The sequence below is a fragment of the Balaenoptera borealis genome (genome assembly GCF_965194805.1).
Source record: "Balaenoptera borealis genome assembly, chromosome: 11".
NCBI classification, from domain to species: Eukaryota; Metazoa; Chordata; class Mammalia; order Artiodactyla; family Balaenopteridae; genus Balaenoptera; species Balaenoptera borealis.
Window position 1 is genome coordinate 39722330 of NC_138868.1, and position 17052 is coordinate 39739381.

General features: G+C 37.9%; 1 protein-coding gene across 1 annotated transcript in view; it reads left to right on the forward strand.

Annotated features, from left to right (window-relative positions):
- Positions 1-2830, forward strand: part of LOC309606615 (uncharacterized protein) — a gene marked incomplete at its 5' end in the record, with an annotated part of 45222 nt that extends 42392 nt beyond the window's left edge. The window contains one exon of the mRNA XM_082343919.1: positions 530-2830. Coding sequence (XP_082200045.1) covers positions 530-749 — 220 coding nt within the window. The 3' untranslated portion in view covers positions 750-2830. The remainder of the gene's footprint in view (positions 1-529) is intronic.
- Positions 2831-17052: the final 14222 nt, after the last annotated feature.

The following is a 17052-nucleotide window of genomic DNA, read 5'->3' on the forward strand; positions in this document are numbered from 1 at the left end:
CTTAGTTTAGTATTTAGAGTTTATTATCATTGGTAGATTTGTTTATTGATTTGGTTGTTCTCTTCCTTTTTTTTGTATATATATATGTATATATTTTCCTTTTTCTCTTTTTGTGAATGTGTATGTGTATGCTTCTTTGTGTGATTTTGTCTGTATAGCTTTGCTTTTACCATTTGTCCTAGGGTTCTGTCTGTCCGTTTTTTTTTTGGAATAGTTTTTAGCGCTTGTTATCATTGGTGGATTTGTTTTTTGGTTTGGTTGCTCTCTTCTTTCTTTCTTTCTTCTTTTTTTAATTACTTTAATTTTTTAATTTTTAATAATTTTTGTTTTTTATTTTAATCACTTTATCTCTTTTTATTTTCTTTCTTTCCTTCCTTCCTTCCTTCCTTTCTTTCTTTCTTTTTCTTTCTTTCTTCCTTCCTCCCTCCCTCCCTCCCTCCCTCTCTCTCTCTCTCTCTCTTTCTTTCTTTCTTTCTTTCTTTCTTTCTTTTTCTTTCTTTCTTTCTTTTTTCCTACCTTTTCTTCTAAGCTGTGTCGCTGACAGGGTCCTGGTGCTCCAGCCGGGTGACAGGCCTGTGCCTCTGAGGTGGGAGAGCCGAGTTCAGGACATTTGTCCACCAGAGACCTCCTGGTTCCACGTAATATCAAATGGTGAAAGTTCTCCCAGAGATCTCCATCTTAACGCTAAGACCCAGCTCCACTCAACGACCAGCAAACTAAGTGCTGGATACCCTATGCCAAACAACTAGCAAGACAGGAACACAACCCCACCCATTAGCAGGGAGGCTGCCTAAAATCATAATAAGGTCACAGACACCCCAAAACACACCACTGGACGTGGTCCTGCCCACCAGAAAGACAAGATCCAGCCTCATCCACCAGAACACAGGCACCAGTCCCCTTGACCAGGAAGGCTACACAACCCACTGAACCAACCTTAGCCACTGGGGGCAGACACCAAAAACAACAGGAACTACAAACCTGCAGCCTGCAAAAAGGAGACCCCAAACACAGTAAGTTAAGCAAAATGAGAAGACAGAGAAACACACAGCAGATGAAGGAGCAAGGTAAAACCCCACCAGACCAAACAAATGAAGAGGAAATAGGCAGTCTACCTGAAAAAGAATTCAGAGTAATGATAGTAAAGATGATCCAAAATCTTGGAAATAGAATGGAGAAAATACAGGAAACGTTTAACAAGGACCTAGAAGAACTAAAAAGAGCAAGTAAACAATGATGACCAACACAATAAATGAAATTAAAAATTCTCTAGAAGGAATCAATAGCAGAATAACTGAGGCAGAAGAACGGATAAGTGACCTGGAAGATAAAATAGTGGAAATAACTACTGCAGAGCAGAATAAAGAAAAAAGAATGAAAAGAATTGAGGACAGTCTTAGAGACCACTGGGACAACATTAAGTGCACCAACATTCGAATTATAGGGGTCCCAGAAGAAGAAGAGAAAAAGAAAGGGACTGAGAAAATATTTGAAAAGAGTATAGTTGAAAGCTTCCCTAATATGGGAAAGGAAATAGTCAGTCAAGCCCAGGAAGCACAGAGAGTCCCATACAGGATAAATCTAAGGAGAAACACACCAAAACACATATTAATCAAACTACCAAAAATTAAATACAAAGAAAAATATTAAAAGCAGCAAGGGAAAAACAACAAATAACATAAAAGGGAATCGCCATAAGGTCAACAGCTGATCTTTCAGCAGAAACTCTACAAGCCAGAAGGGAGTGGCGAGACATATTTAAAGTGATGAAAGGGAAAACCTACAACCAAGATTACTCTACCCAGCAAGGATCTCATTCAGATTCGATGGAGAAATTAAAACCTTTACAGAAAAGCAAAAGCTAAGAGAATTCAGCACCACCAAACCAGCTTTGCAACAAATGCTAAAGGAACTTCTCTAGGCAGGAAACACAAGAGAAGGAAAAGACCTACAATAACAAACCCAAAACAATTAAGAAAATGGTAACAGGAACATACATATCAATAATTACCTTAAATGTAAATGGATTAATGCTCCAACCAAAAGACATAGACTGGCTGAATGGATACATAAACAAGATCCATATATATGCTGTCTACAAGAGACCCACTTCAGACCTAGGGACACATACAGACTGAAAGTGAGGGGATGGAGAAAGATATTCCATGCAAATAGAAATCAAAAGAAAGCTGGAGTAGCAATTCTCATATCAAACAAGATAGACTTTAAAATAAAGACTATTACAGGAGACAAAGAAGGACACTACCTAATGATCAAGGGATCAATCCAAGAAGAAGATATAACAATTGTAAATATTTATGTACCCAACATAGGAGCACCTCAATACATAAGGCAAGTGCTAACAGCCATAAAAGGGGAAGTCGACAGTAACACAATCATAGTAGGGGACTTTAACACCCCACTTTCACCAATGGACAGATCATCCAAAATGAAAATAAATAAGGAAACACAAGCTTGAAATGATACATTAAACAAGATGGACTTAATCGATATTTATAGGACATTCCGTCAAAAAACAGCAGAATACACTTTCTTCTCAAGTGCTCATGGAATATTCTCCAGGATCGATCATATCTTTGGTCACAAATCAAGCCACAGTAAATTTAAGAAAATTGAAATCATATCAAATATCTTTTCCAACCACAAAGCTATGCGACTAGATATTATCAATTATAGGGAAAAATCTGTAAAAAAATGCAAACACATGGAGGTTAAACAATACACTACTTAATAACCAAGAGATCACTGAAGAAGTCAAAGAGGAAATCAAAAAATACCTAGAGACAAATGACAATGAAAACACGATGATCCAAACCTATGGGATGTAGCAAAAGCAGTTCTAAGAGGGAAGTTTATAGCAATACAAGCCTACCTCAAGAAACAAGAAAAATCTCAGATAAACAATCTAACCTTACACCTAAAGGAACTAGAGAAAGAAGAACAAACAAAACCCAAAGTTAGCAGAGGGAAAGAAATCATAATGATTAGAGCAGAAATAAATGAAATAGAAACAAAGAAAACAATAGCAAAGATCAATAAAACTAAAAGCTGGTCCTTTGAGAAGATAAACAAAATTGATAAACCATTAGCCAGACTCATCAAGAAAAAGAGGGAGAGGACCCAAATCAATAAAATTAGAAATGAAAAAGGAGAAGTTACAACAGACACCACAGAAATACAAAGGATCCTAAGAGACTACTACAAGCAACTCTATGCCAATAAAATGGACAACCTGGAAGAAATGGACAAATTCTTAGAAAGATATAACCTTCCAAGACTGAACCAGGAAGAAACAGAAAATATGAACAGACCAATCACAAGTAATGAAATTGAAACTGTGATTAAAAATCTTCCAACAAACAAAAGTCCAGGACTAGATGGCTTCACAGGTGAATTCTATCAAACATTTAGAGAAGAGCTGACACCCATCCTTCTCAAACTCTTCCAAATAATTGCAGAGGAAGGAACACTCCCAAACTCATTCTATGAGGCCACCATCGCCCTGATACCAAAACCAGACAAAGATACTACAAAAAAAGAAAATTACAGAGCAATATCGCTGATGAATATAGATGCAAAAATCCTCAACAAAATACTAGCAAACAGAATCCAACAACACATTAAAAGGATCATACACCACGATCAAGTGGGATTTATCCCAGGGATGCAAGGATTCTTCAATATACGCAAGTCAATCGATGTGATACACCATATTAACAAATTGAAGAAGAAAAACCATATGATCATCTCAGTAGATGCAGAAAAAGCTTTTGACAATATTCAACACCCATTTATGATCAAAACTCTCCAGAAAGTGGGCATAGAGGGAACCTACCTCAACATAATAAAGGCCATAAATGACAAACCCACAGCAAACATTCTCAATGGTGAAAAGCTGAAAGCATTTCCTCTAAGATCAGGAACAAGACAAGGATGTCCACTCTCACCACTATTATTCAACATAGTTTTGGAAGTCCTAGCCACGGCAATTAGAGAAGAAAAATAAGTAAAAGGAATACAAATTGGAAAAGAAGACATAAAACTGTCACTGTTTGCAGATGACATGATACTATACATAGAGAATCCTAAAGATGCCACCAGAAAACTACTAGAGCTAATCAATGAATTTGGTAAAGTTGCAGGATACAAAATTAATGCATAGAAATCTCTTGCATTCGTATACACTAATGATGAAATATCTGAAAGAGAAAATAAGGAAACACTCCCATTTACCATTGCAACATAAAGAATAAAATATCTAGGAATAAACCTACCTAGGGAGACAAAAGACCTGTATGCAGAAAACTGTAAGACACTGATGAAAGAAATTAAAGAAGATACAAACAGATGGAGAGATATACCATGTTCTTGGATTGGAAGAATCAATATTGTGAAAATGACTATACTACCCAAAGCAATCTACAGAATCAATGCAATCCCTATCAAATTACCAATGGCATTTTTTATGGAACTAGAACAAAAAATCTTAAAATTTGTATGGAGACACAAAAGATCCCGAATAGCCAAAGCAGTCTTGAGGGAAAAAGACGGAGCTGGAGGAATCAGACTCCGTGAATTCAGACTATACTACAAAGCTACAGTAATCAAGACAATATGGTACTGACACAAAAACAGAAATATAGATCAATGGAACAGGATAGAAAGCCCAGAGATAAACCCATGCACTTATGGCCAACTAATCTATGACAAAGGAGGCAAGGATATACAATGGAGAAAAGACAGTCTCTTCAATAAGTGGTGCTGGGAAAACTGGACAGCTACATGTAAAAGAATGAAATTAGAATACTCCCTAACACCATACACGAAAATAAACTCAAAATGGATTCGAGACCTAAATGTAAGACCGGACACTATAAAGCTCTTAGAGGAAAACATAGGAAGAACACTCTTTGACATAAATCACAGCAAGATCTTTTTTGATCCACCTCCTAGAGTAATGGAAATAAAAACAAAAATAAACAAATGGGACCTAAGGAAATTTAGAAGCTTTTACAAAGCAAAGGAAACTACAAACAAGACAAAAAGACAACCCTCAGAATGGGAGAAAATATTTGCAAATGAATCAACGGACAAAGGATTAATCTCCAAAGTATATAAACAGCTCGTGCAGCTCAATATTAAAAAAACAAACAGAGATTAACCAAGATGGCGGAGTAGAAGGACGTGCTCTCACTCCCTCTTGTGAGAGCACCAGAATCACAACTGGCTGCTGGACAATCATTGACAGGAAGCCCCTGGACTTCACCAAGGAGGATACCCCACGTCCAAGGACAGAGGAGAAGCCACAGTGAGACGGTAGGAGGGGCGCAATCAGAGTAAAATCAAATCCCATAACTGCTGGGTGGGTGGCTCACAGACTGGCAAACACTTATACCACAGAAGTCCACCCACTGGAGTGAAGGTTCTGAGCCCCACGTCAGGCTTCCCAACCTGGGGGTCCGGCTATGGGAGGAGGAATTCCTAGAGAATCAGACTTTGAAGCCTAGTGGGAATTGATTGCAGGACTTTGACAGGACTGGGGGAAACAGAGACCCCACTCTTGGAGGGCACACACAAAGTAATGTGTGCATCGGGACCCAGGGGAAGGAGCAGCGACCCTGGGGGAGACTGAACCAGACCTACCTGCTGGTGTTGGGGGGTCTCCTGCAGAGACGAGTGGTGGCTCTGTTTCACCGTGGGGATAAGGACACTGGCAGCAGAGGTTCTGGGAAGTTCTCCTTGGCGTGAGCCCTCCCAGAGACTGCCATTAACCCCACCAAAGAGCACGGGTAGGCTCCAGTGTTGGATTGCCTCAGGCAAAACAACCAACAGGGAGGGAACCCAGCCCCACCCATCAACAGTCAAGTGGATTAAGGTTTTACTGAGCTCTGACTGCCACAGCAACAGGGAGGGAACCCAGCCCCACCCATCAACAGTCAAGTGGATTAAGGTTTTACTGAGCTCTGACCGCCACAGCAACAGTCAGCTCTACCCACCACCAGAGCCTCCCATCAAGCCTCTTAGATAGCCTCAACCACCAGAGGGCAGACAGCAGAAGCAAGAAAAACTACAATCCTGGAGCCTGTGGACCAAAAACCACAGTTACAGAAAGATAGAGAAGATGAAAAGGCAGAGGGCTATGTACCAGATGAAGGAACAAGAAAAAACCCCAGAAAAACAACTAAATGAAGTGGAGATAGGCAACCTTCCAGAAAAAGAATTCAGAATAATGATAGTGAAGATGATCCAGGACCTCGGAATAAGAATGGAGGCAAAGATTGAGAAGATGCAAGAAATGTTTAACAAAGACCTAGAAGAATTAAAGAACAAACAAACAGAGATGACCAATACAATAACTGAAATGAAAACTACACTAGAAGGAATCAATAGCAGAATAACTGAGGCAGAAGAACGGATAAGTGACCTGGAAGACAGAATGGTGCAATTCACTGCTGCGGAACAGACTAAAGAAAAAAGAATGAAAAGAAATGAAGACAGCCTAAGAGACCTCTGGGACAACATTAAACGCAACAACATTCGCATTATAGGGGTCCCAGAAGGAGAAGAGAGAGAGAAAGGACCAGAGAAAATATTTGAAGAGATTATAGTCGAAAACTTCCCTAACATGGGAAAGGAAATAGCCACCCAAGTCCAGGAAGTGCAGCAAGTCCCATACAGAATAAACCCAAGGAGAAACATGCCGAGACATATAGTAATCAAAGTGGCAAAAATTAAAGACAAAGAAAAATTATTGAAAGCAGCAAGGGAAAAACGACAAATAACATACAAGGGAACTCCCATAAGGTTAACAGCTGATTTCTCAGCAGAAACTCTGCAAGCCAGAAGGGAGTGGCATGATATACTTAAAGTGATGAAAGGGAAGAACCTACAACCAAGATTACTCTACCCGGCAAGGATCTCATTTAGATTTGATGGAGAAATCAAAAGCTTTACAGACAAGCAAAAGCTAAGAGAATTCAGCACCACCAAACCAGCTCTACAACAAATGCTAAAGGAACTTCTCTAAGTGGGAAACACAAGAGAAGAAAAGGACCTACAAAAACAAACCCAAAACAATTAAGAAAATGGTCATAGGAACATACATATCGATAATTACCTTAAACGTGAATGGATTAAATGCCCCAACCAAAAGACATAGACTGGCTGAATGGATACAAAAACAAGACCCATATATATGCTGTCTACAAGAGACCCACTTTAGACCTAGGGACACATACAGACTGAAAGTGAGGGGATGGAAAAAGATATTCCATGCAAATGGAAATCAAAAGAAAGCTGGAGTAGCTATACTCATATCAGATAAAATAGACTTTAAAATAAAGAATGTTAAAAGAGACAAGGAAGGACACTACATAATGATCCAGGGATCAATCCATGAAGAAGATATAACAATTATAAATATATATGCACCCAACATAGGAGCACCTCAATACATAAGGCAACTGCTAACAGCTATAAAAGAGGAAATCGACAGTAACACAATAATAGTGGGGGACTTTAACACTCCACTTACACCAATGGACAGATCATCCAAAATGAAAATAAATAAGGAAACAGAAGCTTTAAATGACACAATAGACCAGATAGATTTAATTGATATATATAGGACATTCCATCCAAAAACAGCAGATTACACGTTCTTCTCAAGTGCGCACGGAACATTCTCCAGGATAGATCACATCTTGGGTCACAAATCAAGCCTCAGTAAATTTAAGAAAATTGAAATCATATCAAGCATCTTCTCTGACCACAACGCTATGAGATTAGAAATGAATTACAGGGAAAAAAACGTAAAAAAGACAAACACATGGAGGCTAAACAATACGTTACTAAATAACCAAGAGATCACTGAAGAAATCAAAGAGGAAATAAAAAAATACCTAGAGACAAATGACAATGAAAACACAACGACCCAAAACCTATGGGATGCAGCAAAAGCGGTTCTAAGAGGGAAGTTTATAGCTATACAAGCCTACCTAAAGAAACAAGAAAAATCTCAAGTAAACAATCTAACCTTACACCTAAAGAAACTAGAGAAAGAAGAACAAACAAAACCCAAAGTTAGCAGAAGGAAAGAAATCATAAAGATCAGAGCAGAAATAAATGAAATAGAAACAAAGAAAACAATAGCAAAGATCAATAAAACTAAAAGTTGGTTCTTTGAGAAGATAAACAAAATTGATAAGCCATTAGCCAGACTCATCAAGAAAAAAAGGGAGAGGACTCAAATCAATAAAATCAGAAATGAAAAAGGAGAAGTTACAACAGACACCGCAGAAATACAAAGCATCCTAAGAGACTACTACAAGCAACTTTATGCCAATAAAATGGACAACCTGGAAGAAATGGACAAATTCTTAGAAAGGTATAACCTTCCAAGACTGAACCAGGAAGAAACAGAAAATATGAACAGACCAATCACAAGTAATGAAATTGAAACTGTGATTAAAAATCTTCCAACAAACAAAAGTCCAGGACCAGATGGCTTCACAGGTGAATTCTATCAAACATTTAGAGAAGAGCTAACACCCATCCTTCTCAAACTCTTCCAAAAAATTGCAGAGGAAGCAACACTCCCAAACTCATTCTATGAGGCCACCATCACCCTGATAACAAAACCAGACAAAGACACTACAAAAGAAGAAAATTACAGACCAATATCACTGATGAATATAGATGCAAAAATCCTCAACAAAATACTAGCAAACAGAATCCAACAACACATTAAAAGGATCATACACCACGATCAAGTGGGATTTATCCCAGGGATGCAAGGATTCTTCAATATACGCAAATCAATCAATGTGATACACCATATTAACAAATTGAAGAAGAAAAACCATATGATCATCTCAATAGATGCAGAAAAAGCTTTTGACAAAATTCAACACCCATTTCTGATAAAAACTCTCCAGAAAGTGGGCATAGAGGGAACCTACCTCAACATAATAAAGGCCATATATGACAAACCCACAGCAAACATCATTCTCAATGGTGAAAAACTGAAAGCATTTCCTCTAAGATCAGGAACGAGACAAGGATGTCCACTCTCACCACTATTATTCAACATAGTTCTGGAAGTCCTAGCCACGGCAATCAGAGAAGAAAAAGAAATAAAAGGAATACAAATTGGAAAGGAAGAAGTAAAACTTTCACTGTTTGCGGATGACATGATACTATACATAGAGAATCCTAAAACTGCCACCAGAAAACTGCTAGAGCTAATTAATGAATATGGTAAAGTTGCAGGATCCAAAATTAATGCACAGAAATCTCTTGCATTCCTATACACTAATGATGAAATATCTGAAAGAGAAATTATGGAAACACTCCCATTTACCATTGCAACAAAAAGAATAAAATACCTAGGAATAAACCTACCTAGGGAGACAAAAGACCTGTATGCAGAAAACTATAAGACACTGATGAAAGAAATTAAAGATGATACCAACAGATGGAGAGATATACCATGTTCTTGGATTGGAAGAATCAATATTGTGAAAATGAGTATACTACCCAAAGCAATCTACAGATTCAATGCAATCCCTATCAAATTACCAATGGCATTTTTTACGGAGCTAGAACAAATCATCTTAAAATTTGTATGGAGACACAAAAGACCCCGAATAGCCAAAGCAGTCTTGAGGCAAAAAAATGGAGCTGGAGGAATCAGACTCCCAGACTTCAGACTATACTACAAAGCTACAGTAATAAAGACAATATGGTACTGGCACAAAAACAGAAACATAGATCAATGGAACAAGATAGAAAGCCCAGAGATTAACCCACGCACCTATGGTCAACTAATCTATGACAAAGGAGGCAAAGATATACAATGGAGAAAAGACAGTCTCTTCAATAAGTGGTGCTGGGAAAACTGGACAGCTACATGTAAAAGAATGAAATTAGAATACTCCCTAACACCATACACGAAAATAAACTCAAAATGGATTCGAGACCTAAATGTAAGACCGGACACTATAAAGCTCTTAGAGGAAAACATAGGAAGAACACTCTTTGACATAAATCACAGCAAGATCTTTTTTGATCCACCTCCTAGAGTAATGGAAATAAAAACAAAAATAAACAAGTGGGACCTAATGAAACTTCAAAGCTTTTGCACAGCAAAGGAAACCATAAACAAGACAAAAAGACAACCCTCAGAATGGGAGAAAATATTTGCAAATGAATCAACGGACAAAGGATTAATCTCCAAAATATATAAACAGCTCATTCAGCTCAATATCAAAGAAACAAACACCCCAATCCAAAAATGGGCAGAAGACCTAAATAGACATTTCTCCAAAGAAGACATACAGACGGCCACGAAGCACATGAAAAGATGCTCAACATCACTAATTATTAGAGAAATGCAAATCAAAACTACAATGAGGTATCACCTCACTCCTGTTAGAATGGGCATCATCAGAAAATCTACAAACAACAAATGCTGGAGAGGGTGTGGAGAAAAGGGAACCCTCTTGCACTGTTGGTGGGAATGTAAATTGATACAGCCACTATGGAGAACAATATGGAGGTTCCTTAAAAAACTAAAAATAGAATTACCATATGACCCAGCAATCCCACTACTGGGCATATACCCAGAGAAAACCGTAATTCAAAAAGACACATGCACCCGAATGTTCATTGCAGCACTATTTACAATAGCCAGGTCATGGAAGCAACCTAAATGCCCATCAACAGACGAATGGATAAAGAAGTTGTGGTACATATATACAATGGAATATTACTCAGCTATAAAAAGGAACGAAATTGAGTCATTTGTTGAGACGTGGATGTATCTAGAGACTGTCATACAGAGTGAAGTAAGTCAGAAAGAGAAAAACAAATATCGTATATTAATGCATGTATGTGGAACCTAGAAAAATGGTACAGATGAGCCAGTTTGCAGGGCAGAAGTTGAGACACAGATGTAGAGAATGGACATATGGACACCAAGGGGGGAAAACTGCGGTGAGGTGGGGATGGTGGTGTGCTGAATTGGGCGATTGGGATTGACATGTATACACTGATGTGTATAAAATTGATGCCTAATAAGAACCTGCAGTATAAAAAAACAAACAAAACAACTAATACTAAACTTTCATTGGGTTATTTGTATGGAAATATGTTAATATAAATGTTTCAGACATTACATGAAATTTCTAAAAATCTTATATTTGTATTTGTATGGAAATATGTTAATATAAATGTTTCAGACATTACATGAAATTTCTAAAAATCTTATATTTGTATTTGTATGGAAATATGTATGGAAATATGTTAATATAAATGTTTCAGACATTGCATGAAATTTCTAAAAATCTTATATGTTCTGGTATAATGTTATAAGTAATAATCCTAGTTATTACTTTAAAATGTATATCTCAGAAATAACTAATTTTCTTGTCAACTGCATTATTATGAACTTTCATCAAATCTTTAACCGTGGTCATTTTTAAGTCTTTTGTCATTTACAGACAGTTCTGGGTGTACTCTGATGATTTTGCAAATATGTTCCTATAAAAGGGTTTCATCTTCAAGAAATTCATGGAAAAGACTCTGACAAGTACAGGTTTCTGGTAACTGACTGTACTGCTGAACTGAATGAATAAGCATTTTCAGAACTCTAATGAAAAACTGATGAACTCATAAAAGTGCTAACAAAAGATCAAGATGAAAAAAAAAATTAATTACATGGGACTGAGTGAACTGATGAGGATGAGTATAATTTGTGTGACTTTCTGTCTGAATTAAAAAAAAAAAAAATCCCACAAGGACTCAGAGGCAAAGAATATACAAATCAATTTTCACTGCAAAGTAAAGGAGCTGTTACAGTGAAGGATTACCGGACTGAATGTCAATATTATGACATAGTATGAGTGTGTTTCATGTTTGGTAATTGCAATCATTGTTGCTTTTGTTGTGGTCATCCATGTACAATGCTTGGTGTCAGTCTATTTATCTCTTGTAAAAATAAAATACAGTGTGTGTGTGTGTGAAAAAACAAACAAACAAACAAACAAACAAATCCAAAAGTGGGCAGAACTCCTAAATAGACATTTCTCCAAAGAAGACATACAGATGGCCAGGAAGCACATGAAAAGCTGCTCAACATCACTAATTATTAGAGAAATGCAAATCAAAACAACAATGAGGTATCACCTCACACCAGTTAGAATGGGCATCATCAGAAAATCTACAAACAACAAATGCTGGAGAGGGTGTGGAGAAAAGGAAACCCTCTTGTACTGTTGGTGGGAATGTAAATTGATACAGCCGCTATGGAGAACTGTGTGGAGGTTCCTTAAAAAACTAAAAATAGAATTACCGTATGACCCAGCAATCCCACTACTGGGCATATACCCAGAGAATACCATAATTCAAAAAGACGCATGCACCCTAATGATCACTGAAGCACTATTTACAATAGCCAGGTCATGGAAGCAACCTAAATGCCCATCGACAGACGAATGGATAAAGAAGTTGTGGTACATATATACAATGGAATATTACTCAGCCATAAAAAGGAATGAAATTGGGCTTTTGTAGAGACATGGATGAATCTAGAGACTGTCATACAGAGTGAAGTAAGTCAAAAGAGAAAAACAAATATCGTATATTAACACATATATGTGGAACCTAGAAAAATTGTACAGATGAACCAGTTTGCAGGGCAGAAATTGAGACCCAGATGTAGAGAACAAATGTATGGACACCAAGGGGGGAAAGCGGCAGCGGGTGGGGGTGGTAGTGGTATGAATTGGGAGATTGGGATTGACATGTATACACTGATGTGTATAAAATTGATGACTAATAAGAACCTGCTGTATAAAATTAAATAAATAAAATAAAATTCAAACAAAAAAAAATTACAAGTGAGTGCACCCTTTGAGACAATAATTTCATTTTGGGGAACTTATTGTAAGGCTGTACTCCCCAATGTGTGAAATGATGATGGACAAAGGTATTCATTGCAACGATTTTTGTGCTAGCAAAGATTGAAAACAGATAAAATGTACATCATTAAATAAAGTTCAAACAAAACTTCCCTAGGAATGTGGAAGCTTTTATGTACTAAAACAGAAATATTTCCTAGATGGATTAATAGAAAAGGAAGAGGCAAAACTGCATGGTTATCTGCTTTAAGTTTAAAAAAGAAACACCAGGAGATATTTCACATTCCTATGTATTATCAACATAAAGACTATCTCTGGAAGGATATACAATTAACTAATAATAGTAGTTACCTATTGGGAGAGTGTGGGAATTGAACAGATAAGGGAGGGACAGAAAGAAGATTTTCTCTGTACTTCAAAAAATTTTTCAAATCATGTGAATGTATTACATATTCATTAAAGTAAATATATAAGCACACTCCCAGAAAAAAATATATAGCCCATGCCCAAGTCATAAATATATATGCCACCCCTAATAAAATAGAAAACATCTCAAATGTCAGTTTTTGTTTGAATTTTATAGTTGGAATTTTATATGATTTTAATAGAGTTATGCGTGTATGCATATGCACACATGTGCACACACACATGCATATATATATGTAGGCACTGAGAAGGAAAAAAAGCATCCTTTGACATCCAGGAACTGACCTGGTACTACCAGCTGGTAGTACTATTGGTACTACTACTACTGGTACTACTACTATGAGCTGGCCTGACAGCTAGGTCTTAATGCTCTCCTGTTGGACATGAACTATTTCACAGACCATCAACATCAGACGAGACCGCTCTGTGACCATGATACATCAACACAAAAACAAGACCACTTCATAATCATGTCTGAACACAGACAAAACATTAACAGTATGCAAGCCATAAAATGCCACACATCCGCCTATCCTGACTAATGTGAATGATGCTGCTTTAGCTTTGCTGCAATCTGTCCTTCTAATAAATAAGATTTATTGAGATACTCAATGATAGAATTGTTCCCACTTTCTAACAGCCTGGGTGAACCCTGTCTTCTTTGTACCCTCCTCAAAATCATCCAACCAAAGCTCAGGTCCTAAATGAGTCCTTTCTAACACCCTCTTACTGAGATGCCCTGCAGTTCCCCATGGTATATGTTCTCTCCTGCTGCAACGAGTTATAAACCAAACTTGTTCAACTACAGGAGTGTTCTTGATGGTATTTGGCTGAAGAGCATTGACAAAATATATGAATAAAGATTAAATAATCTCCAGTTTAGCCTGGCATTTACACATTAGACTCTACTATAGGCAAACCTGGATCCAAACCTGTCACTAGCCCAGTCAGCCCCAAACCACCAGGGACAAGCATGCAGGTGACAAAGTCAGGTAAAATGACTCCTTACTATGAGGGAGACTGCACACCAAAGGAGCTATGGGGCAGGAAAATATAGAATTATTGTAGGATTTGAGGAAAGGGCAGAATTTTAGGTGTAACTGAGGGAAGCAGTGTTCTGATTAGGCTTAGAGTGAAACAGGGCTATTTGTAAATGGGTTAACATCAGTTTAGGACTGCTAATGGACCAAGGGTCCTGTTTCCTTGGATATTACAAAGTTAAGGTAGATATGGAATGTTGTGTCCAGAACTCATCTGAAACTCTCACCTAGGTTGAAAATCAAGGCAGTCTCTCTGTAGCAAAGCGACTAAGAACCTCTAAGCAAAAGTAAGGTGTTTCTTTTTTACTGGTATAATTTCAAACAACGACGTTTTGGATACTCTGTGATTTTAGAAAACAAGGTTTTTCAGTGAGTAAGAAAGCAGTGGTCCCTCCAGAAGGGGATCATTTGTAACACTTTATGGTTACTGTGTATCCTTAGGAGAAACAATAGTTCTTGCCAACTTTGCAGCTAGCTTTATCTGTGTCTGTCCCCCCAACCCCCGACTTGCCTGCCAGCTTCATGAATGGAAGGACAGACTTCTACTTCCTCAGATTCTATCTGTGCCTCTTACTATGTACTTTCACCCAAGTAGCTTGACCTCTTATACTTCAGTTACCTCCACTGTAAACTGGGGATACCTACTATCTAGGGTTAATATTTAAATGAGATAATGTTTGTAAAGAGTCCAACATGTTACACGGATATAGTGCATACTCAAAAAAAAAAAAATCGTCTGTCACCATAGAGATAGACTTCCTGGGTCAGATAAGTTGTTTCTCCTGGTCTAGGATATAAAATGAAATCCTGTCTTATGAGAGTCTGTTAGATTTCATCCTGTTGTATGATACTCCATTTATTGAGTGCCTGTACTGTTGGGGGCAATCAGGAGAGAAGCTTCATAACACAAGGAGGAGTTCAGCCCTTTTTTAGAGCCAGCAATGCAGCCTGAAAGGTGAAGAGTTTAAGACTCAGGGAAATTATGGATGCAGGATTCTTTTTATTTTCTTCCAGTTTTACTGAGACATAATTGACATATAACATTGCATTCATTTTAGTTGTACAACATAAACATCAGTATTCTGATTAATAACAGTTTAGCATACCCTTGAGGTCCAATAGCTACTAGAACTTACATGATGTGCTGTTGTAAGTTGTAATGATGTGTTGCTGAAAGAAAGAAAGAGAGAGAGAAGGAGGGAGGAAGGAAGGGAGGGAGGGAGGAGAAAGGAGGGAGGGAGACTATAAACACAAGCCCAGAGATGGATTTTCTTCATGATGTGCCAGAGGACAGAGCACTTCTGAGCTGTAATGACTGATAAACATGTATTTGATCCTACCTGTAGCATTTCTGAACCACTTTATCTTGGGCATCTTCTAAGACTTTTGATCTTTTTCTTTCTGTCCTGAACTGTACATAATTAAATCTGGATGTCTGGCCATCTAATCCTCTAATCCTAGCCGCATTCAAATGTAGCCAGTAAAGAGTACGAAATACATCATGACCATTTAAGTATAAGAGTGTCAGTCTCTGAATATACATACTTGAAGAAAGCTCGTCAAGAAAAAAAAAAATCTTCTTTCAGCCTTAAAAATGTCATATCCTTTGACTTAGTAAAAAATCTATCTGGGGCTTCCCTGGTGGCGCAGTGGTTGAGAATCTGCCTGCCAATGCAAGGGACACGGGTTCGAGCCCTGGTCTGGGAAGATCCCACATGCCGCAGAGCGGCTGGGCCCGTGAGCCACAATTACTGAGCCTGCGCATCTGGAGCCTGTGCTCCGCAACAAGAGAGGCCGCGATAGTGAGAGGCCCGCGCAACGCGATGAAGAGTGGCTCCCACTTGCCGCAATTAGAGAAAGCCCTCGCACAGAAACGAAGACCCAACACAGCCATAAATAATTAAATAAAATAAAATAAAATAAAAATTAAAGAAAAAAACCCCAAAAAAACAAAAAAACCTTATTAAAAAAAAAATCTATCTGAAGGAAAGAATTCCAATTATGCAAAAGCTTTTATGACAAAATATTTACCAAAACATTATTTATAATGGTGGAAAATTGGTAACAATCTAAAGATACAACAGTAGAAGATCTATTAATTATGGTACTTCAACTGGATGGGCTACTATGCAGTCATTTTTTAAAATGATATTTCTGAATAATTTATAAGCCCCTAGAAAAATGCTTACATAAAATTTTTGTTTAAAATGCAGAAAATAGGTCTTCCTGGTGGCGCAGTGGTTAAGAATCTGCCTGCCAATGCAGGGGACACAGGTTCGAGCCCTGGTCCGGGAAGATCCTACATGCCGCGGAGCAACTAAGCCCGTGCGCCACAACTACTGAGCCTGTGCTCTAGAGCCCACAAGCCACAACTACTGAAGCCCGTGCACCTAGAGCCTGTGCTCCACAAGAGAAGCCACTGCAATGAGAAGCCCGTGCACCGCAATGAAGAGTAGCCCCTGCTCGCCGCAACTAGAGAAAGCCCGCATGCAGCAACGAAGACCCAACGCAGCCAAAAATAAATAAATAAATAAACATTAAAAAAAATAAAATAAAATGCAGAAAATAAAATAGCATATACAATACAGTCCAACAAAAACAACAACCAAATCTAGGCTTTAAAAAAAAAGATGAGTGGAATTCCC